At 39.5% G+C, this 24,005-nt stretch overlaps 2 protein-coding genes across 9 annotated transcripts in view; one reads left to right on the forward strand and one right to left on the reverse strand.

Moving 5' to 3' along the window:
- AKAP7 (A-kinase anchoring protein 7) overlaps positions 1 to 24,005 on the reverse strand; it is a 90,177-nt gene that overhangs the window by 34,278 nt on the left and 31,894 nt on the right. For all 8 annotated transcript variants that reach the window (XR_010070345.1, XR_010070344.1, XM_063329593.1 and 5 more), the window contains one exon: positions 15,668 to 15,812. Coding sequence is in view for 6 of the 8 variants with exons in the window: in XM_063329593.1 (XP_063185663.1) it covers positions 15,668 to 15,812 (145 nt within the window). In the remaining 2 variants the exon portion in view is untranslated. The remainder of the gene's footprint in view (positions 1 to 15,667; positions 15,813 to 24,005) is intronic.
- Positions 18,982 to 22,882, forward strand: MSH5 (mutS homolog 5). The gene is made up of 2 exons (XM_063331065.1): positions 18,982 to 19,179; positions 20,446 to 22,882. Exons 1-2 carry the CDS (start codon positions 18,986 to 18,988, stop codon positions 22,880 to 22,882), a joined length of 2,631 nt encoding a protein of 876 aa, XP_063187135.1. The 5' UTR covers positions 18,982 to 18,985.

Genomic DNA, 24,005 nt, shown 5'->3' on the forward strand with positions numbered 1-24,005 from the left:
AAAGGAACATTTTGAACAGGCTGCCCAGGGAAATGTTTGAGTCACCATCCCTGGAGGTATTTAAAAGATGTATAGATGTGGTGCTTAGGGACACGGTTTAGTGGTGGACTTGGCAATGCTAGGTTAACGGTTGAACTTGATGATCTTAAAGGTCTTTTCCAACCTAAACAATTCTATGATTCTATGATTCAGTGAAACATGTACTAACAATACATGAGAAAATTAACATCTTGGCTGTTAAGTCCAAAGCCTATGATGGGGAATCTGCTGTGCAGCTTTGATATATGTCAGGGTACCATACGAGTCCCATAGTCAAAGGCTGTCCAAAACCACATTTGTTCAATGCTTTTCTGGTGTGCTTTTTCTTAAGCTCCTCCATGTGAACACCACCCACTTCTGTGGCTAAATTGATTAAAAGGTTTCCAGCAAGAAAAGAGCTGCTTAAAAGGAATGTTTTGCATTACCTCACAGTAAAGTAAATACTGTGAGTTATGCTATGTAGACATGCATGCATGTGCATAAACAGAAACACGGAAGCACACACACACACAGACATACATACCTACATATATATATGCACTGGTAATTTGTCTCTGATGAATACCAAAAAAAGACAAGCACCAAACAGAGCATTTAGACAGGAGTGTTGTGTCAGCCTCCAAAGACTGAATAAAACCCACATATTCTACTATTGTCCAGCAGTAGAAGTAGTCATGTTCAGAACTGGCTCAATTTGAACTGCCTGGGATCCATCTACTTAGCATCCAGAAACTAGACACTCCCTTTCCTTTATCAGCCACAAGATTAAAAGTCCAGTGGGCATTTTAACATTGTGCTTGTGACCTCCTTAACACTAGACACTCCAAGAAATAATCACAGCATTACAGAGTCTGACTCGGGGCAGGGGGCGCTCATTCTTTGGCCCTATGAGATGTCAATTCTTTGCTACTCAGAAGCTCCTTGAAGGAGATTCCATGCCAAGCTGCTGGTTGTGGCTTTTCCAGCCTTTGGGGCTTGAATTCCCCCAAGCTGGGGGAAGAAAAAAGCCCTGATGTCCAATTTGAGTGGGAATTGTAATCAAACAATACATGTAATAAGTATTTCCTCTTCAAAATAAAAAAAGTGAAACATGATTTAAGTACCCATGTATCATCCGCAGAGGATACAGGGCTTTGGATCCCAGTAGGGTGAGATGCCTAACTCAAAAATCAAAGAAAGACAGAGGTGTTGATACAGTGTTTTGGTGGGTGCTTCCCACTGTCTTGTTCAATGCAGCATTTAGTTCAGCCTGCAGTTTCTTGACTCTGCTCTGAGATACTGGACTCTGCACACAATTGGAAATGGAAACTTCTCATTCTAGGGCCAAATTCCTACAAAAGACATTCACCTAAAACCTTTCTTTGACGTGTAAATTTTGTTTATACACAAAGATATATAACAAACCCCTCCTTTAATACAAAACAGCAGGACTTGTCAATATAATACACCTATCAAATGCTATATAATACACCTATCAAATGCACTTTTCAGTCAGGCAGATAACACACATTCAGTCCATGTGTTGTATTTCATGGCACAAAAGACTGGACCAGGACTGTGGACCAAAGTCTGTTTGGAAAACATCCCTTAAGAGAGAATCTGTAGAGAGAATTCTTACTCTAATGGCACTAACAGCAGAAAGTTATTAATATAATTGCACTGATGGACCATTACATTTGAATTTGCACAAATGTAAATTTGCATTGAAAAAGTTTATACTTGTGACAGAATGCAATCCCTTACAGATTCTTCCATTAAAGAAACCAATAAAGACAAAAGTGTTCAAATGAAAAGGCAATAGTCAGAATAGCTACCACTACAAAAGATAAACTTATTAAATATATGCATCTGACTAATTCCATGCGTTTGAGCATTGCAATTCATCTAGAGTCTAGACAAGAGGACTGCTAAGTAGAAGCTCAAAAACATTCAAATATTCAAAAATATTTTGTACTCAACCACTGCACTCTACTGTATAATTCTTACCTTCAAATCTACTCTACTATAGAGCAGTATTCTCCCCAAATAATATTTTTTTCCTTAGAATTTCATTAGGTAACCCTCCCCAACACTGGCTCTGTACCACTGAAGTCCCAAACTAAGAAAGAAGTGAAGAAAGGGACTGAAAGTGATTGGAGAGTTTAAAATTGAAAGGGCAGATAAACAATCAGAAAGAACTCAATTTTTAAAATCTCTTAGCCCTTGTTCCTCATAAGCAACCTGGATAATTACAGCATCATGGTGAAAATTGGTAATATAAGCCAACAAAGGCCCCATGAAATGGAGAAGTGGTAAAAATACAGATGATTCTTTATCAGGAAATAATTCACAATAGTTTAAAAATAACTAAGGCATTACGATTTACACATCTGTATTTCAAATTATGGGTTTGGGCTTACTTTGAAATACATGTTTGTTATCCCTACAATAGAAAGAATTGTATTATAATATTTTAAACTCCATTTGGAGAAACAGTATGTCTTCAAGTGTTTTGTGTTCTTCAAAATTAAGAAAAGCTATCCCCAAGAACATAACTAACCACTAAGTACATTCAAACTAATCCAGGTACTGAATTATGAAGAAAGATAAACCAGATGTTCTGTATATTTCTGAAAATAAAAAATATATATGAAAAGCTCTGACTACATAACTAGAGAACTACAAGCCAATTGGAAGATGTAAATGACTGAGGTAAAGATAATCCAGATTATGGATGGTAATTGAGTAATTTGGAGATTAGCATCTTTACATTTTAGGTACTACATCAGGAAAGGAAATTATAATGTATAGAAAATGGAATTCACTGATAATGAAGATCACAAAGAATTCAACATATGCTTCTAAAAGAGTACATCCAAAGTAGGTATATTTGCCATGCAAAATGATTGCTTTTACTTGCTTTCATGTGAAAATAGCATTTCTAATATTAAAGATACGCTAATGAGCCTCCTCTTCTGTGAAAGGTTGTATAACATCCTAATCAAATGATGTAAATTTTTAACAGCCAATGCGTTTTGTGTTTGAAATATGACAGATAGGAATGGGGAAGCAAAACTATAGGGCTTGCCTGCATTTGAAAGCTGAAACAGATTAACACTGGCTGGGAATTTTAAAATACTAAGAGTTGTTTCTGAGCAATTCCATATGTGAATGCTCTTATTTTGGAGTAAGAGTGCTTTTTTCCTGTTCAGCTTGACCCACTTTCCAAGTGTATATAATTAGGAACAGTTCTATGTGTAAGAAGGCCTTTTGTTTGTTCTCTTGATTAAAGCAATAAAGTTCGGTATCTAGGGTTTCTGATTCAAAACATCTTAAACATTTTAAAAAAATAAACAAGCTATAGAAACAGTGTCTAGGTATTAAAATGCAATTGTTGCATTTTCACTGCTTCCCTAAATGATTTCAAAGTTAAAAGTGTTTTTAAACAGTCTTCAGTCAACAATTACTTTCTGCTGTAATCCATAGGCTGTGGATGGTTACCCAGAATCCTTCAAGACAAATCTGCTCTTTGCAAAACATGAAGTTACAGCAGAGGTTTTTAAAAGCGTATGCCAAATTGTAATGTCTCAGCACTTCAGAAATCAAGCTATTGACCTAAAGTAAAACTATGCAGTCTAGAGAGGACAAGAGGAGCTCACTCTTCCCATACTCAGAGCTGACCTAAATCCAGGTGAACAGAATCTGTGGTGCCAAGTCAAGTTATCAAGCTCAGCACTGTGCCAAGCACGTACATCCAAGTATCTGCTTAGAATGAAAGTGGTGTAAATCCACTTTGACTCAGAAAATACAGTGTAGACATGTTTAGAAACTTCAAAAATTGGAAGTCTAAATTCAGGTGCCTGTAAGTATGTCTAATGAGTACGTATTCATGTTTGACCTAGGCCTGGCACCACAGCTTTGGCCACATAAGTCTCCTCACCTACTGATGCTTGTGTAGAAATTAGTACATAGCTAAACACTATAGCATCAGCCCGGAGACGGCAGCCAATGCTTCAGAAGCAGGAAGAACAGCTTCGTTAAGCATTGTCATCTCCACCTGATCCCATGTGCTCCTTGTCTGTTCCACAGCACAAATAAGCAGCGTAACTTAAACCACAACAGTAATACCACATAGTTTATGTCATGAGCGGTTAACACATTTAATCTTGCAATGGAACAGCGGAGGAATGTTCACATAGCATGAAAGGCAGCGTAGAAAATTTATTTCTTATGCATTGCTCATCCATTTATTTTCAGCTGTAAATGGCAAGTTTTGGCACTGTTCTGCTTAAAGTGGTAAATTTTCATGCTGTGAGGCAGAGGGATTAAGCCCAATGCTGGACTGTCCACAGCTGGATGGCTGATAAATAAGGCCCCACAGGCAGACTCAGATGTAATTCACTAAGAAGAAATAGAAACTCTTCTTCACCTATGAAATAAAACAATATGTTTATGAATTGTATGTTGCATCCTCCCAGAAAGTTCTCTATACTGCATGAGTATAAAGAACCAGCTATTCATACCCAACAGATCCATGCAACAGAGACGTGTTTCAGATTTCTCTCTTGTCATTTCAGATCTTAAATGTTCGACCTTCATTTGGAAAATCAGAAGATTTCATACAATGTATTCAGCAGGTACTGTGATGGCCCTTTCTGATGTGTTTAGGAACAGATTAAAACTTCAAGTAATTTAGCAGACTACTATTAAGACAATAATGGTATGTTTTAGCTTGTGGTTGATGTAATCTTGCTCTTACATTCTACTTCCATAAGAAAAAATGCATTGTTGCTTTCTAGGAAAAAAGAAATGACACTATATGCCACGTTAATGATGCTTCTTTAAAATCTGTCACATTTTATCTTGAAATTATTTCCACTGAAAAGAAACTACTTTTACAAATACTAGGGGCTTCAAAAATATTTAATGTACATAATAAGAAAATTACTGGAAATGAAATTATCACCTGTTTCTAGTCATTGCTGATTACTGTTCTGAAAGAGAAATTTAAGTTGTGGTATTAAGCAAAACAAAGTCCTTTTCCTCAACAACTAAATTTTTATGTCAGTGTTTGTATTATTCCTGAAGTACTGTTCTCTATTGATTTGCAACCATGTCTTATTTTAGAATACCTCACAGGATTAGGTAGGAAGCTTAGCTCTGGGTAACCATGCAGCACACTGGATAAGCTCTTCAGATCTGCACTAACCATCAACAACCGAAAAATGGTGACATTCAAACAATGGAAAACTGGTTTTCCTTTCACTCCACGTCCTTCAAACGACTGAAAAAGACTCCTCACAGGAACTCCAGAAAAGCTTAATTCAATTACAGGAAATCAAACGTGCCTTCCCTTTGATGTTAAGACTATACAATAAATATGTATTAACAAAAGCAACATCCTAGCTAGGAAAATGTTAAGAATAAAAAGTAATTATCTTTTACTGATCTATTCAATGAAAGAATATTACATATTTAATTTACTCCACATCTCCTAGGCAGTCTGTTTACTTTTTGCAATTTCAATGTATTATTAATTTTCAATGTATTATTAATATATTAAATTCAGGAATAAATTAGTTGTTTGGACACCAAAGTCTGCTTGAGGAAAAATGTCTTTAAAGCAGAAATACTTAAAATACAAAAAAAGCTGCTAGATGTTATTAAATTGTATTTTATAGCATATTATGTTATATCGTAAAAAATCAATTCTCCCGTTTTTACATCCTCAACTAAATTTTTAGTCATGAATTACATTCTTAATTATGCCAAATATGCTTTTGTGTTTTCCTGTCAGATTTACTTCATCAGTTTTATCCCACTGTTTGCACATATTTTTGAAAGTAATTTGTGGAAAATCTCATTTTCACTTATTTTCAGCTATTGATAACAGCTCTGGCATTAAAGCACATCACTACTTCAGACACCTTTTTGATGAAAAATAAAAGTACAATAGTCTTTAGAATAGAATTATATTATGGTATTTTTAAAAGAAAATTGCCAAAATTACCCTGTACAATAAAGCAAATACTATATACCTCATAATCACAGAATCACGAATCACAGAAGGTGATGAGAAGGTTTTACTTAAATTTCGGTATTAGGAGACACATGATTGAATACTAAACATCACGTTCCTGTCTTTAAAGCTCCTTGTCACTTTCTAATGAGAAGTTTGTTACATATTTGCCAACATCAAAACTCAAAGGAGAAAGGATGAGGAGAAGGCAGAGGTACTTAATGCCTTCTTTGCCTCAGTCTTTAGTAGTAGAACTAGTTGTTCTCCGAGTTCCCAGACCCCTGAGCTAGTAGATAGGGGCAGGGAGCAGAATGAAGCCCCCGTAATCCAAAGGGAGATGGTGAGGGACCTGCTACAGCACCTAGACATACACAAGTGTGGGATCCACCCGAGGGTACTGAGGGAGCTGGTGAAGTGCTCGCCAAGCCACTTTCCATCATTTACCAGTAGTCCTGGCAAACCGGGGAGGTACCAGTTGACTGGCGTCTAGCAAATGTGATGCCCATCCACAAGAAAGGCTGGAAGTAAGATCTGGGGAACTACAGGCCTGTCAGTCTGACCTCGGTGCCTGGGAAGGTCATGGAACAGATCATCCTCAGTGGGTCCAGAGCGGCCAAGAAGGCCAACAGCATCCTGGCCTGTATCAGAACTAATGTGGTAAGTAGGACTAGGGAAGTGATCGTCCCCCTGTATTCGGCACTGGTGAGGCCCCACCTCAAGTGCTGTGTTCAGTTTTGGGCCACTCACTACAAGAAAGACACTGAGGTGCTGGAGCAGGTCCAGAGAAGGGCAACGAAGCTGCTGAGAGGTCTGGAGCACAAGTCTTACGAGGAGTGGCTGAGGGAGCTGGGGTCATTTAGCCTGGAGAAAAGGAGGCTGAGAGGAGACCTTATTGCTCTCTACAACTAGACAGGTGGGGGTCAGTTTCTCCTCCCAAGTAACAGGCGATGGGACAAGAGGAAATGGCCTCAAGTTGCACCAAGGGTGGTTTAGACTGGATATTAGGAAAAATTTTTACACTGAAAGGGTTATTAAGCATTGGAACAGGCTGAGTCATCATCCCTGGAGATATTTAAAAGACAGGTAGACATAGTGCTTAGAGATATGGTTTAGTGACGGGTTTTGTCAGAGTTAGGTTGATGGCTGGACTAGATGATCTGTAAGGTCCCTTCCAACCTAGACAATTCTATTCTATAAAGTCAGGGACATTAGAATTTGCCCTCAAAACAATGAAACATCATTCTGAAATGAAAATTTCCACTTTCTAACCATATCTACATTGGCTATTTCACTCTCAATCAACTTGTTCTCCTCCTTATCCACACACAGAATTTATCAATATAGCTTTTAAGTTATAACTGGTAGTACAAAATTAATATAAAAATGCTGTCTCATTCTGAAAAATGCTATACTAATGGCCAATGTTTCAATAGCAGAAAATCACAAAATACAGAAGAAACCGCCCAATGTAAGGATACAAGATGAGATATATCACTAGAGCTAAAGAGAACATCCAGCAAGTTATAATGTAAGATGAGCAAAAAGTAATCAATAGGGGACCACCACTCTGTTCTCAGTAGTGAATGGAAAATATTTGATATGTGTAAGAAACCACCGGATCGCTAGTCACCAGATTGGCTTCTAGATTATTAACAAAAATGTGAGCCTTTCTCTGCCATGTTTAAAAGAATCATTTTTATAAATCAATATTCTACCACATGACACTGCTAAGAAATAGTGCTTTAGGGAAAGACCTTACTGATTAGCACACAATACCTGTTGCTTTTTACGTAGGCAAAGAATTATTCAGCATACTGCATGCACAAAATTGCAGCAGCTGTGGATAAACTCATCACAGTGAATTAATTAATAATTTCAAATGTTAAGAAATGGCCTCTGGGAAGCTGCCCAAGACATTTTTATCCAAAAGCAGTATGACTGCTGTATTATTAATTAAAATTTAGGAAGAGTGCCATAGATATGCAAGAATCTCCAAAGCAGTAACTCACAACCTAATAGAGTGGAGAAGGCAGAAGCCAGTGTACATCAAAGAAAGGAAAATTAAGGAGTGAAAGAAACAGACCTACGCATATTTTGAAATTACAGAAAAAGAAGAAAGAAGGACAAATAACAGATAAAATCAAAGAATGATTCATTATTTTAGAAGTGATTCACTGTCATGCAAGTAAGAAGGAGAGTAAAAGAAACCAACACACAATACGCATCATTTTGGAGGATGTAGAATCTGGACAATCAAAAGAGCATTTACTTGCTCCAATGTGAGAAATGTTTAATTGCTGTATGAATAAAATCAATCACATTTAGGTCAAACCATCTGTTGACAGAGGAGTAGGAAAGTATCTAAAGGAGACAAATGGCAGTCTTTCTCTTCATTTAAGCCAGTGCCACTTTAAAAAGATTTCAGACAAATTGTGCAAACTTTGTATTACAGACTGTATTTGAACCCTCTTCTTCCTTGATGGTGAAGGCAAAATATTACTATATTTTTTGCTTGACACTGTAAGCGCATTTTTTAAAAAGAGCCAACTGAGGGATGATAACAATCTATTAAGAAAGATTACAATTATTAAGAAAATCTATACAAGATAATAAAAAAATCTTTTATTTTCAGTCTTCTATTTCTTCTCAGTATTATTTTGAGTTCATAAAGTGATGTTATCATATCTATTTTCTGTTTCAGGTACAGATGAGTCTTTTCTTCCATTCTTCTTTCTTTTGATTCTTTCTTCTTGGTGGGTATCCCCAAAACCTATTGCTGACAAACTTGTCTTGAATCTGGAGAGCTCTTATACAAGGTACCACCAGGAGCATCTTGTTTTTTGTTTGAGACATGGGTGTTGAGCAGCTGCCTGGCTAACATTGTAAAATGTAATGTGGAAGCATAAACTGCACCACTAAATCCTAACTCAAGGCTATTAAAGCTTAAGTAACTAAAAATTTACTTAAACAATTCAAGTAGCCTAACAACCACAATCTGCAAGAACAAATTTTTTGTAACATGTTTCCATTCATAATGTTATCGATCTCCCTCAGAAACATAACGCTTACAAATATAATGAACTTTTTTTGTCATTTAGTTAAAAATTTGTATCTTTATACATACAAATATAAAATTAACGAGCACCCTAATTAACAAATATTAACAACTGTTCAAGTAGTGTATCTTACTCACACCTTGTCTATCTTAGACACCTCTTAGATCTTGCCTGTCTTACACACACATTGTAGGATGGGATGAATGACTTTCTGTAGGTGTCTCCCATTTCAGAGAGACTGCAGAAGGTACCTTGATGACAAGGTCAGACTGGACACTGAACTTATACATAGTTCCATTGAAATGTAAATCAACCCACTAATGTTCTGCTACTTAACAAGGCATCTGTTTAAGGTATTACTTGAGCAGCAAGGAGAATTACCTTTTACCATATTATTATGCTTTTATCCAGATAAACCAGATGTTTGTAGTCTGATATTTCAATTTCCATATTGCTACTGCTAGATTGCAACTGTTAAGGGGAACTGTAACAGCACTTTAACCTCCAACTTGGCACACATGCCAGATACGTGAGTTCTGGCTGTGCAGAAAGTAAGAGTAACCTGCTGGGTGGTTTCCACCCAGGAACAGACTTCTTGAAGTTTTTCTAGCTCAGAGATAGCACAGGGGAAGTCTGATATATAAACTTCTCCTTACTAGCCACTCAGGAGAACCTTATCCCAGTTTACAAGCTGAATACAGCATGGCATGTGATAACTTTCTTTAATGTGTATATAACCTCATTTTACACTATGTTACTATAAACAAATATTCCTTGAAACAAGTCTACAAAAATCTTCATCAATGGATCCTGAAAATATTTAAGTGAGATGCTTAATGCTAAAGGCATATTTAACATAAGAAGATTTACATAATGCTTCCTTTGATGGTCACAGGGTCTACTGAACATCTTCACTGTGATATAGAAGAACTGACCAATCATTAAGGTGAAGGTGTACATACTGAGAAGCTCAACTCATTTCAGCATTCACTGGTCATCTTTGTGATTTGAGATGACATAAAACAGTTGCCATGAGGTGAGTGGTCTGAAGAAGGACACTTCGTTGTCTTGCTGTTTTGTTTACTTTAAAGAATAAACTGAACTCTACTTTGAGGATCAATCTTCAACATTATTGTCACTGTCACGTCAAATTTTAACTCCTGAATACATATCCTGTGGGGCTGGCATGCAGATACAGAGAAATCTTGTGGTGCAGATGTCTGTAGGTTCTGCCGAAGATGCTGCTCTGTACCTGCTGCATACTGCTGCAACTCAGCAGGTATTTCACCTCTGCCTTTATTCATATCAAGCTTTTCTGCTTCCCATATTTTTAAACATGCTTTTAAAATGCGCAGCTACCAAGGTGATGTGTTGTGGCACTTATTAGCCATGGTAGCATGCAATTCTTTGTTGTGGATGGATTTCTGTTTCTAACATTAGTTCTGATTCCTTTGTAGACCTTTTCATCTTATTATACGCATAAATCTCAAATCTGGCCCAAACTCTAGGTGACAAAAAGTAAAAACTGTTTTTGTATTTTCTGTGCACTTCAAGGAAAGAAGATAACTGCTTGAGTACACGTACATGTAGAAAGAACTAGAGCTGGATACAGTGTTTTGTCTATATTAAGTAATTTTCAATTTTCACTGTTTCTAATTGTGGTGGTGCAACCTCCTCCACCTCTCCCTTTTAGGCCACTCAGTGCTTGGCGTGATTTCTAGCCCCATCTGGGCCACATAACAATACAATGCACCAGAATGTTACCTGAGACACATAATGGTCCAACATAAAAACAAAGAAAGAAAATGAAGGGTAATGGACCAGAACACTATGGTAATCCCTTAGCATACCTGGCTCCCGTGACTCCTATCGCTTGGGAACAATAATGGTAATAAATCACTTCTGACAATAAATGGATCATGGCCCAGAGAGGGGGGTGATACCAGAACTTCAAGATCTAGCAAGTTCTGGGCTTGCACAAGCGGTGGAAAGCGTCAGAACATCCCACTGTCCGAGCTGGGCTAGAGTGGAAAAGGACCTGATGAAAACCAATTAGCTTGGACCCTATAAGTAGTGATCCTAGTGAGACCCTTTGAGCTCTTCTAGATCGCAGCATGCTGTGACCAGCATGAGTTTTGAGTTTGAGTCCACCCTTGAGTTTGGACGCTGCTCAGGCAGACACCTCGAGGATTTAAAGGCCAGGGTGAGTTAACCCTCTCGAGTCTCAGTTATCACCCGCTGAGGAATGCTGATGCATTGTGAATATTTACTCCAAACTTGAGAGAAATTTTAACTATAGGCTAGCCTCTCTTTCATCCACCTCTCTGTCCATGTGTCTCTAATATACACATTATCTCTTAAGACTGTGGGTGTTATACTTTACTGGATCCAAATACTTTCTGTCCAGTTGTTTGTGCATGTGTTAAAAAAGGGGCACCCGTTGGCTCGTTGGAGTTGCCTGTTATGAAGGGACCTTTGGTCCTAGCAGTTAAAAACTCAGGTGTGGGTCTGTGTGCGGCCCCTCGAGTGGTGTGTATTTGTGTGTTTGTGCTCATATGTGTATGTATTGATTTGGGATACCTTATAGTAAGTTAGTGTGAATCTTGCCATTTTTGAATCTGTAATTAAGTCATTGTTCAATTATTTTGTTAAATCATCTTGTAAATCCTTAAATCAGTTCATGATTAAGTGCTGCTAAAATTTAGCCTACTGATCTATCTCAAATCATTAATAAATTTTGAATTGCTGTTAAATCATAACCATCTCAAATATTTCCATATGTGACACTGAAATATTAATAGAACTGCATTAACTCCCTCCTGTGTTTATTTTAATATCCTAGCTGCCTATAGTTACTAAAACCATATTCAAATCACATTTTAAAATGAGTTTTTCAATATTCATTAAAATGTGGTTTCTCCTTCTCTGAAATTAAAAAATAAGTAATTTAAACTCCATTCCAATACAACTGTTTTCCTTCTCCTTTGGCTTTAGATAAATATATATTAAAATGTACAAAACCAGAAAAATGAAATGCATGTATTTGGGCAAGATGCATCTATGTCCATATAGGACTGAGAAAAGTGGGGATAATAATACTACACTTTCTTAAAGTGGTATCAGTGGAGAACATCCATTCAAATACTATGGTTAGATGAAGCCAGATGTAGTACTCATGTAAAAATAATTCAGAGGAATTGCACTGAATTCTCTTTGGACTGTGAAAATGACACTTCCCGTAAATTCTTTATGCTTTGTCACCCCAGGAGTGAGTTAAAGCCAAACAAGCATCTGATTCTTGCCTTGATTGACTGCTGTTATAAAACACTTAATGGGACTTACATTCAAAGGACATCTGAAAGACTGACTGTCTCATTTTAGCATCTGAGATGTCAGTAACAAGACAAGTTCAAGAAGAGATATTTAAATGTTTCAAAACAGATGTTTTGAAAAAACATTATCAATATCTACCAAATATACTACTAATCAGCTTTTATTTGTAATGAGTTATTTACCAAATTCCTTAATCAGATACATATTTCGAAATATTCTGAAGTATATTTGGGAATAGTGAAGCCTCAATTTCACCCAAAAGAAAAATCTTATACCATGTTAAATAAACTTGTAATTTCTCTTCCTCTAAGTATTTGGATGCATATAAATAATATCTTCTGTACAAACATGTACAGAAGTAGTATAGTTATATACACAAATATAAACATAACTATGAGACGCGCATAACACAAGGCAATAAATATGATAAAATATTTAGATAGAAAGATAGGTAGATAGATAGATAGACAGATATGTATAAATATATCTCACTTTAATTTTGACTGATCGTTATTTTGCAATAGTGTTGTCACTAATTTAAACACACATCCTACACTTTTTTCCTTACTGCTTTTAATTTGTTTTGTTAACAGTCTACCTAAGCTAAATAAAGGTGGCCCTAAGCGCAAACAAAAACATTAACAGCAATTAGCATTTGTAAAGTGCCTGACATGTTTAAAGTATTGAATAAGTATTTAATCAAAAGTCCTCAAAGCAGTCCTCAGGACCACTGAGCACTTCCACCAGCAATGCTGCAGCATAGGGAAACGTTACCACAAGGCAGAAACTAAGTTGCCACCAAAGCCATACAAAGAGCCCTGGAACCAGCTCTAACTTTTAATAGCAGTATTTATGTAAACCTAGTCCAAACAACATGAATTTAGCAATAGTACTAACTATTCAGGAACACTCTTTGTCTCCAACATAGTGTTATTATAGCATTAAGAATGAAACAATCCAGATCTTGAAAAGCAGATGAAAAACAGCGGATGAGGCACCAGGTATAAACCGGTATAACCTGACTATTAACCAGGTATACTTTTAGGATGATGAAAAGAACAGTATGTGCTTAGGAAAAATTGAATATAATGCATTATTGACATGTATTTCTGTCTATTATAAGCCCTTGAAAGTTGGATCTTTCCATCAAAATTAACTCCACTAGAAGAGGTTCCTGGATCAGAAGTTTTCCTTTTATTTATGCTCATCATATCTTCAAAGGTTTCACAGAATTTGGGGTTGGAATGGTGCCTTCATAAAATCTTCATCTTCTTGAGATTTCTTAGTCCTTAACAATGTATCTTCATTACAAACAGAACTTTTCATCTTTTTGAGATTTCTTAGTCTTGAAGGATGTATCTTTGTAACAAATAGAAGTTTTCATCTTTTTAAGATTCTTTATTACTTAAGGATGAAGACAGGGCTTTCCTTTAAAACTGTCCACACAAGAAAAGATTCCAGTGAGGATGTTTCTATTCAGCTAGTTGGGACGGCAACAGTCCTGGAAGATTTCCCTAATGTTGCATGTTTTGTTCGTTTTTTCTGAGGTATCATCATTCCTTGGTCATGAATATTTTCATTAATAAGGCTAGTGTGTTTTGGATTGGAAAACGTTAGACCCACTGAATAATTTGCTTATTGGAATGATTTCTGGTCACTTTTTTCTTTTAGTATTTCTGCTTATTACCAGAAATCTGGAAAATGTTGCAAGGCATATGACAACAAATTTATCATAGTCTTTAAGTAAGCATTTTGTTGTTGTAAAAGATTTTTCATATTTCTTTTCTATTATTAGAGGATCCATACAAGAACAGACGTTCTCTTTTCCTTAAGTAGGTCAAAGTTAAGATTTTGCCTTATTAAGATTTATTAAGACCATCCACATTCTTGTTGAGATGGACATGTTGCTCATTGACATCATTGCTCATTGACAAATAGAAGTTTGCTCTATTTCTAAATGTCTATTTCTAAAGCAAAAAGACAAAGTTAAGTCTTCACGTGAACTTTTAGTATGAATTTCAGTATCTCATGTCTTCTAACACCACTGCATTCAGCCTTTGACATGACTGCAGCAAGAAAAAATATTAATCCCAAAAACATAAAACCCAAGCTGTACCAGTACAAAGAGGAAAAAAAATAAACAGACCTCCAAAGACCATGACCTGTTCCCTGCTATAAACCTGTCTTTTGAGACTCACCTCTAATGTGACATATGTAAAGAATCAGCCTAATTAGAACAGGTGAAAAAAACACTTAATATAAAAAACTTTATATTTTGCTGTATTACTACTTGACCATCTTCCCATGTCATCTGATTTCTTAAAGATCTGCAGGTGCAGGAATGGTATTTTTAAAGATATTCCCAACACATCACGTGATACGTTCCTAGATTTAAAGAGGTGACTGCATTTAAGAAAAAAATCTTCAACATTCTCTAGTTATTCCACTTAGAGTGTTTTAACTCATGTTCTCAATATGACTAATAGCAGCCCCAAGATCGACTATAAGCTACTGGGAACTAACCATCACTGAGAGGTTTATTGTACAAGCCATTATCCCATAGTCTCTCAGTCCATAGACCTTCCACATGTATCATCTGAAGTTCCAGCTATACAAGACTTGTGGCAGAAACGAGAAGACAAGCCTAGAATCACAGGGATGTGAAGCTTCTCTTCAGACAAAGCAGGAGGATGCAACTGTGATTTCTAGCACTGTAATGATCTAGGCAAGGTGTCTGTACAATGTTTAAAGTCTTGATGGCATTCTGAATGGTTATTATGAAATCTGTTGTACCACTGAAATTCTCTCTGTATATGAATATAGTCCAAGTAAGGTTACATCTCTGTCAAACCAGAGACATTTCACTGAGCTTTAGTCATATATAATTACCGTGTCTAATCTAACTCAGTCACACAGTCTGTCTTTATAGCCAACAGAGAGATAAGTGGTTCTGGAGAGTGATACATCTCACTCTTAAACACTCATTTTAGGATGAGAAATGGAACTGGATTCTGGGGACGGAACTGGATTCTGGGGATGGATAGTTGAACATAAACTTCAGCTGCCAGCAAGAAGCACTGCACAATGTTCTTGGAGGGAGAGGATTGAAGGACAGGCCTCTGTCAGAGTCCGTGGATATTATTACAAGAATTGCCTAACATATACTCCAGAAAAAAATGGCTTTACAGGCATATAACTTATAGACAAAACTGATATAAAAGGAAAATAAAAATGTACTTACCAAAAACAATAGAGGACTCACAGTAGTAGTAACCATTCGGTTGCTTTTTTTTCAACATGGAGCAAAGATCTAAGCGGTGCAGAATTTCATCTCCAAAATAGTGGCTTTTAAAATCTTCGTACAGGCTTGAATCAATTTTTTTCACCTTTAAATAGCAACATAAAGTTCAATTAGGCATTCTACTAGAAGGATGAATTTTCATATTTAATTTCTATGGTTTTCATTTTAACCAGAGGTATAGTTAGGATGTAAAACTACTTCAAGATGCAAAAAGAAGAATGAAACAATAATGTGCTAAATCTTCTGTTTTATTTAAGCACTGTCTGCTGCAGAACTTAAATAAGGAAATAAAAGTGTCATTACACCTCCTTTCTACTCCTCCCTCTTCAGTCCTGTAGGAAACAATGCTACATACACAATGATACAAATGCTTTAATTTCCAATGGTTTGCCACAGTCTTCATGGAACATGTAACTGGAAATTATTCTTGCTGTCATCACTGGGCATGTTACTACAATGAAATATCTCAAATGTTTCTCAAGGGCAGTTTTCTGGGTCTTTAAAATCACCAAACAGGAAAATGTGGTTTTATTTAACAAGCACTGGGCTTTTTATCTCAGCAAATCTAAAAACCTACAGTGATTTACAATATCACTATTGTGATGTAGTTTTGCATATATGAAGTGGAAAATAATAAATATTCTATTTATCTGTTTTCAGAAAACCTAATTTCAGTAGTTAAGAGTTTAGAGTTTCTCATTCCATTGCATTTTCAATAAATATAGATGATCTCTGTAGAAATTCAATATTTTCTCCTTCAATCCACTTTAAAATAATGCTGTTTGCTTTTTAAAAATAATTACTATATGCTAAGGGATGTTAGGAGTGACCACTGTCTCCAGCAGCTCCAGCCCAGCTGCTGGAGCCCAGCCTGGTGCCCCAGGGACCCAGGGTCTCGGATGGATATACCTACTGCTTTCATGTCCCAGAGACACATACACATGCTCAGTGGACATGGACATGTCCAGCTACACAGGCTGCCATTGCCACAGCCTTCAACAACACGCAAGTACAGGGCTCACATAAGACCCAAGTGCAGATAGCCCCTGGCAGAGACAGAAGGTCACTAGTGCAGGCATGCACATGACTCTCTCCAGGTTCACAAGGACACACACGTTTGTGCATCCCCCAAGCACATTCATGGCCCCTCTGTCTGCCCGGCACCCCTGCCCAGATCCTAGGCACCCACGGGTCCCCCGCTCACCAGCTAGTCCAGCCTGAGGTTTGGTAACGAACACCCACACCCCTCACACACGGGTGGTTTGGGGAAGATACAGACATTTGCCCCCAGCAGCCAGCACACCAGCTCAGTCAGACAAGCGTGCCTGTCAGCCCCACACAGAAACGGCCCCTTTTATACCCCTTTCTGTCCACTCCTCCTTTGTTCCTCCCCATCCCCTCCCCTGCACATCCATCATCCTTTTGCACAGGCCCACCGACCCCCCCAACACCCTGGACCCTCAGATTTACATCCCCAACAGCTGCAAAGTCCCAGTTTGCCTGCAGTTTCTCGATAGCCCATCAATTAGAGTGACTGACGAGGATTTTTCCTGGTTTTGTGTGTTATGTTTGACAGGTTTTTGTCTCTGTATGTTTTGTTTATAAATTCCCCCTTTCCCTGACCATCCCATTTGACAAAGTCCTCAACCAGACTGTGGCTGACCAGCTTTGGCTCTTGCTACTGTCTCCCCTATCATATGTTAGTCAGGTTTGTGTCTCTGTACATATTGTTTAGGCCCTCCTCCTTTTCTTATTAAACCCCTCTGCACTGAAAAGGTCCCTCAGCAGACACCCTAAATGGGACACACACTGTCTCCTTCCTCACACCCTTACACTATATCCGTTCATCTGAGCATCACACTGACACATTTCTTCTGGTGCTTCATTCACTATTACTCAGTGTTGGTATGCCTGCCGAGCTTTTACTTAGGTACAAAATTACTGACTCGAGAAGCACTTTGCTTGAGTACTTGCACATTTGGTTCTCTAACATCTAATTCAGAGACTTGTGGTCCCCTTTAGTAAATTAGACTTTTGGTCTCCTAAAGTCTAATTTAGTGAAGGTCAAATGCCTTTCCACTTCCTTAATCTCTGAAACGATGACATCTAGTGGTGGATGCTTTTCATTTCGGGTACACAACCTCCTTGGAAGTCTACATTTATTCCACCCTCACTGACATTATTTAAAATTTGATATTCTATCGCTAGATTAGTTCTTATGTACTAAGGTTATTTTGAAATTAAATCATCATTCTTTGCTTTTTGGCTGACAGTTCTTTGAAATACACTGGGACATTAAGCAGTAATAGAAAAAACCCTCTTCAGCCAGGAGAACACCTGTCAAAATGTGAAGCCTTGAGTACTTGTGGAATGAAATGAGGTAAAAATAAAAATCACTACTTCATGCTCCAATAAAAAAAAAGCACTTACAAGAGGTTGGGATGTTGCTTGTCAAAAACAGATTGGTAAGGCATGAATCAAATGTTGAATGCTCAGGACTTGAGTTATGCTGGTGATGCACTACTGAAAGATATTTGGAAAAGCAGCCATGGGAAAACTGTATGATATTTTTAATAACTTGGAGCAATTTCTGGAGCACTGTTTGCAATGGTTGCAATTAGATGTGAAAGGGTGAAACAACACAGGTGCATGGGAAGGTCATGGTTCCTTTCTTAATTGAAAGGGTCTGGACAATGGAGATGAAAGAGAGTTGTTCCCACATGGGAAAGGTATAGATGCTGATTATAGAGATATGCTATAATTGGGGGTGGGTGAGAAACAGAGTACTCGATAGGCCATTTTGAAGCATTTGGTGCTGGAAGGGGAGGACACGTGCCTCTTGCGGAAGCACTGTAATGAATGGATGCCTGTAACGGGACATGGCTATGTAACATGGGCCTGGAGACGCTTTGCATGTGGAGCTCTTGTAGGCCCAGCAGGGCACGAAGGCAACAGCATTTGGTAGCCCTGTTATGTCTGTTAACTTGCTGTATGTGCCTCCTCTATATGCAGGCGCGGAAGGTGCAGCCTGCCACCCCCAGCCTGCAGTTAAACCACAGAGTCTGGGTGGCTGCTGTCAGCGGGTGGCTGGGCAGCACTTGCCCCTTTGTGGGACCAGGGGAGGGAAGCCTTAAGGATAGGCCTTAACATGGCTGCAAAGTGAGGTGCCCAACGCCCTCCCACAAGCAGCTTCAGTTTCCATGTAACATACCCCACAGCCATGCAAAGGCAGGTCATGGAGATGCCAGGTGGCAGCCGATGCCTGGCATCCCTTGCCGGCCAGTAGGCTGGGCTGCTCAGGAGGCTTCTTCCAACCTCCCCCTCAGCGCGGGGGCCGAGGAAGCTGGGGAGGGAGGCGGTGAGCCGCTCCTGGGGACGGGTCAGGGGCTGGTGGGAGGAGCTCGACCCCCGAGGAGAGGGGTGCCCCATTCAACCGGGAGGCCGCAAGGGAGGTTAAGGGTCCCTTCCCTGCTGGGAGGGGGCTGGGGTGGGCCCCCGGCAGCGGGGGGCGAGCGGCGGTTAACGGCCGGGGGCGTAGACGGGGCTCAGCGCCACAGCCCGGCGCCGCCCTGACAGGACCCAGCGGCGGGGAGGCCTGAGCGCAGGGAGCGCCAAGCACCGGCCCGGAGAGGGAGGGGAAGGGGGTCAAGATAAAACTTTCGGGTTGCAAGGAGAGACAGCAGCCGAGACGAGCTGCCCGTCCGCGGTGAGGAGGGTGAGTAGAGCGGGGAAGAAGTGGGAGAGGGTTGGAAGTGGGCTGCTGACAGCGCCTGTGGATTCTGTGGGGGAAACTGGTATGGTTGATCCCTGCTGCAGGACCTTATGTACTTGCATAGAAACCAGTACTATGTGATGGTGCTGCATAAATACCAGGGTAGGACCCTGAAATGAGTGGTTTATGTGGCTGTGTTGTTGTGAGGAGCTGTGGTCAGTGCACGTGGGTGTCCCGTACCTCTGAGGGGAGGATGATTTTGTACGTGTATATAGGTACATTACTGTATTTATGGGTATTTGGGCATGATGATTAGGGGATTGGAACACCTCTCTTATGAAGAAAGGGTGAGGGACTCGCGTCTCTTCAGTCTGGAAAAAAGACGACTGAGGGGGGATCTTATCAATGCTTATAAATACTTAAAGGATGGGTGTCAGGAGGATGGGGCCAGGCTCTCTTCAGTGGTGCCCAGGGACAGGACAAGAGGTAATGGGCACAAACTTGAGCATAGGAAGTTCCACCTAAACACGAGGAGGAAATTCTTTACTTTGAGGGTGTCAGAGCACTGGAACAGGCTGCCCAGAGAGGTGGTGGAGTCTCCAACTCTGGAGACATTCAAAACCTGCCTGGACGCGTTCCTGTGCAACCTGCTCTAGGTGACCCTGCTCTGGCAGGGGGGTTGGACTAGATGATCTCCAGAGGTCCCTTCCAACCCCTACCATTCTGTGATACATATGTGCTTACTAAAATAAAGGATACAGACAAAAAATGTAAAACTATTCCAACATTGCTGGTCGTTATCTCAGTTACACCTTGCTTGGAAGCACGATGGTGACTGTAATTATTGGCTGCATCTTTTCACTTGAACGGGTATCTTTAATTCCTGGTAGCATCGTAATTTCTCAAGGGTTGGAAGAGTGAGTGTGAACCTGCTGTTGTCAATTACAGTTACTTATCAGAACTTTTTGGATGAGTTTATGAGAATAAAAATATTTTTCTCCAGCAGAATGAGTACCACATCAGCCACGAGTTGTGCCTTGCCACCACCACTTGGGCCTGAACAAGAGGACCAAGAGTGCTCCGGGACACACATGTCTGTTTTGTGGTATGCAGGGCAGCTAGCAATTACTTATTATGATACAGAAGACTGCTCAGTCTACTTCATGCCTGACATACCTGATAATGAAGACCTCAAGCTACTGCAAAAAGTGATTGGGGAAGTTAATCCTCAATGCATAGTGACGAGTGCAAAACAGGACCAGAATATTGCCAAATTCCTGACCAACCTAACAGCCGCTGCTGGTGATAAAGATATAGGAAAACCAGAAATTGTCCTGTTTCCTAACGTAGATTTTGGCCTAGAAGTCAGCAAGCAACGAATCCTATCCAGGCAATTTCCATTTATCCCATCTCATATGACTGCAACAGAGAAAATTCTCTACTTGTCCTCCATCATCCCTTTTGAGAGCCCACTCATGATACGAGCCCTAGGTGGACTCCTTAAGTTTCTAGACAGAAGAAGGGTCGGAGTTGAGCTTGAAGAAAACAGTGTTGCAGTTCCTATTTTGGCCTTTAAAAAGTTTGTGCTGTCAGATATTGTGCATATGGACCAGGACACTTACTGTGTCCTGCAGATATTTAAAAGTGATATCCATCCTTCTGTGTACAAGCTGTCAAGTGGATTAAAAGAAGGATTCAGTTTATATGGAATTTTAAACCGTTGCAGGTGCAAATGGGGAGAAAAACTGCTGAGGCTGTGGCTCACACGACCTACTCGGAACTTGACAGAGCTGAACAAACGGCTAGAAGTTATCCACTTCTTCCTGCTGGCTCAGAACCATGAAACAGTCCTCACTCTTCAAGGTTGCCTCAAGAATATTAAAAATGTGCCTCTTATTCTAAAAAGAATGACTCTTTCCCACACAAAAGTTAGTGACTGGCAAGCACTCTATAAAACAGTGTACAGTGCTGTGTGCCTTAGAGACACATGTCGCTCTCTGCCCAACACTATTGAACTCTTTCAGACTATTTCGCGTGTCTTCACCGATGATCTCCACTACATTGCTAGTCTTATCAGCAAAGTGGTGGACTTTGAAGGCAGCATCTCAGAGAACCGCTTCACTGTAAGACCCAATGTGGACCCCACCATTGATGAGAAGAAACGAAAGCTGATGGGACTGTCAGACTTCCTTACAGAAGTGGCACGAAAAGAACTGGAGACCTTGGAGAATCATATTCCCTCCTGTTGTGTAATCTACATTCCTTTGATTGGGTTCCTTCTCTCCATTCCACGGCTACCAACTATGGTGGATAAGAGTGACTTTGAAATCGAAGGCTTGGATTTCATGTTCTTGTCAGAGGATAAACTGCACTACAGAAGTGCTAGGACTAAGGAGCTAGACAGCCTGCTGGGTGACTTGCACTGTGAGATCAGAGACCAGGAAACACTTATTATGCACCAGCTGCAGACAAAGATCTTGGAGAAGTCTGAAGTGCTTAACAGTGTGATTGAGTATACTGCACACCTAGATGTGCTACTAGCTTTGGCGGTGATGGCCCGGGAGAATGCTTACTGCCGGCCACGCTTTACTCACCGCCATGGCTTCCACATTAAGGATGGAAGACACCCGCTTATGGAACTATGCGCAAAGACTTTTGTGGCGAATCCTGTGAACAGTGGCGAGGCTACCAGACGAATAAAGATCATCACAGGGCCCAACTCATCTGGAAAGAGCGTCTACTTAAAGCAAGTAGGTCTTATAGTATTCATGGCTCTAATTGGCAGTTATGTCCCTGCAGCAGAGGCAGAGATTGGAGTAGTTGATGGGATTTACACAAGAATCCACAGTAGGGAATCAGTTTCTGTAGGGCTCTCTACTTTCATGATTGATCTTAACCAGGTTGCCAAGGCAGTGAACAATGCCACAGAGAGGTCCTTGGTACTTATTGATGAGTTTGGTAAAGGGACCAACACACTGGATGGCCTGTCCCTTCTGGCTGCTGTCCTGAGGTACTGGATCAGTCAAGGCACCCAGTGTCCGCAGGTCTTTGTCTCCACTAATTTTCACAGTTTAATGCAGCTAGAGCTCCTGCCTGACACACCTCTTCTGGAGTACCTGACCATGGAAACCCACCAAGATAGAGATGAGTTGATATTTTTCTATCAGATCAAAGAGGGCATGTCCACTGTTAGTCATGCTGCCAACATAGCTGCATTAGCAGGAATGCCAGCCAAAATTATTGAAAGAGGAGTGGAAGTCTCAGAACTGATTCGCAATGGAAAAGCTATCAAACGCATTGATCATCCTTCAAAAGGAGACTGGATGGAAAAATGCAAGTCTGTTGTGGAAAAGTTTCTTCACCTAGACCTTGATGATCCCCAGGTGGACTTAGAAGAGTTCATGCATAAAGAGGTGCTGCCTTCTGCAGCCTCAGTCCTGTAATAGGGGTATGTGTAAAAGCATGGATTACATTGTATCTACCATGTTCAATAGGAGAGTTTGGTAATTTAAAGAATGATCACTATGACTAATACCTCACACTATATTTAGCTTGTAACAAACTGTGTATAGTGTATGTCCTTTCTTTGTCGTCTTTAAAACAAGTACCGTAGTTACTTATCTCTGCAACATGGTGTATGATATGAAAGCAGGAAGACCGAAACAAGAGAATTCAAGAACCTCTTCCAACTGTTGGGTCACCCAGTTTGTGCATTTTCTGCCCCTGTTGTTAGATGTTCCTATTAAAAAAATACTGTAGAAAAATCACAAAACGTGTCTGCTGGTCTCCTAAGACTGGGAAAGCAAAGTGTTATTTTGTATTGTGCCGAAGTGATCATTTCAGCTGTTTAAGGATCAGCATCAAAACTCCAAATAAGTATGTGCCTGAGACTCCCATGCCAGCAAGTAGCAATTGTCACAATACAAACTACTGGCGTAGAGGCTAAGTGGAAATACAGAGGGATTTAATGACCTCTGTGCCTTTTCTTACACCAGCATTTCTGTCCAAAATGCCAGAGATCCCAGGAGTTATTATACAAAGAATGCTGGATGTCAGAATCAGCAGGGACTGATAAAAAGTGGAAGTGCTTTGATTTTACTGAGAATCACTCTCTTCTCATAAGGTCCTATATGAAACAACTATGCATCTATGCCATATGGTTATAAATAAAAGCAAAATTACAAATCTAGGAAACTGAAAGCCATACTAGGAATGTAAGACAGAAATTCACATTTCATATTCTAGAGTATTGAGTAAAACTTAATATTAAAGGAATAATACCAGAAGGCAAGAATTCCCTTTCATTTCTCTTGTCATGCAGAGGATCTTTACTGAACACGGTATTTGATGTATGCATATGTAACAAAAATTGATTAAAAAAATTAATGAAGCAGGAGACGTGATATGTAAGTGCTATAGAAGTAATAACCTTTCCTGCAATAAGTGCCTGAGATTCCTTATCTAAATAAGACAGAAGAGCCATTAGATAGCTTATTGTCTGACTCCCAAAATTTGCTGTAACTGCTTACAGCATAGCTAATAAAAGATATCAGCAGATATACCACA

The sequence above is a fragment of the Chroicocephalus ridibundus genome, chromosome 3 (genome assembly GCF_963924245.1).
Source record: "Chroicocephalus ridibundus chromosome 3, bChrRid1.1, whole genome shotgun sequence".
NCBI classification, from domain to species: domain Eukaryota; kingdom Metazoa; phylum Chordata; class Aves; order Charadriiformes; family Laridae; genus Chroicocephalus; species Chroicocephalus ridibundus.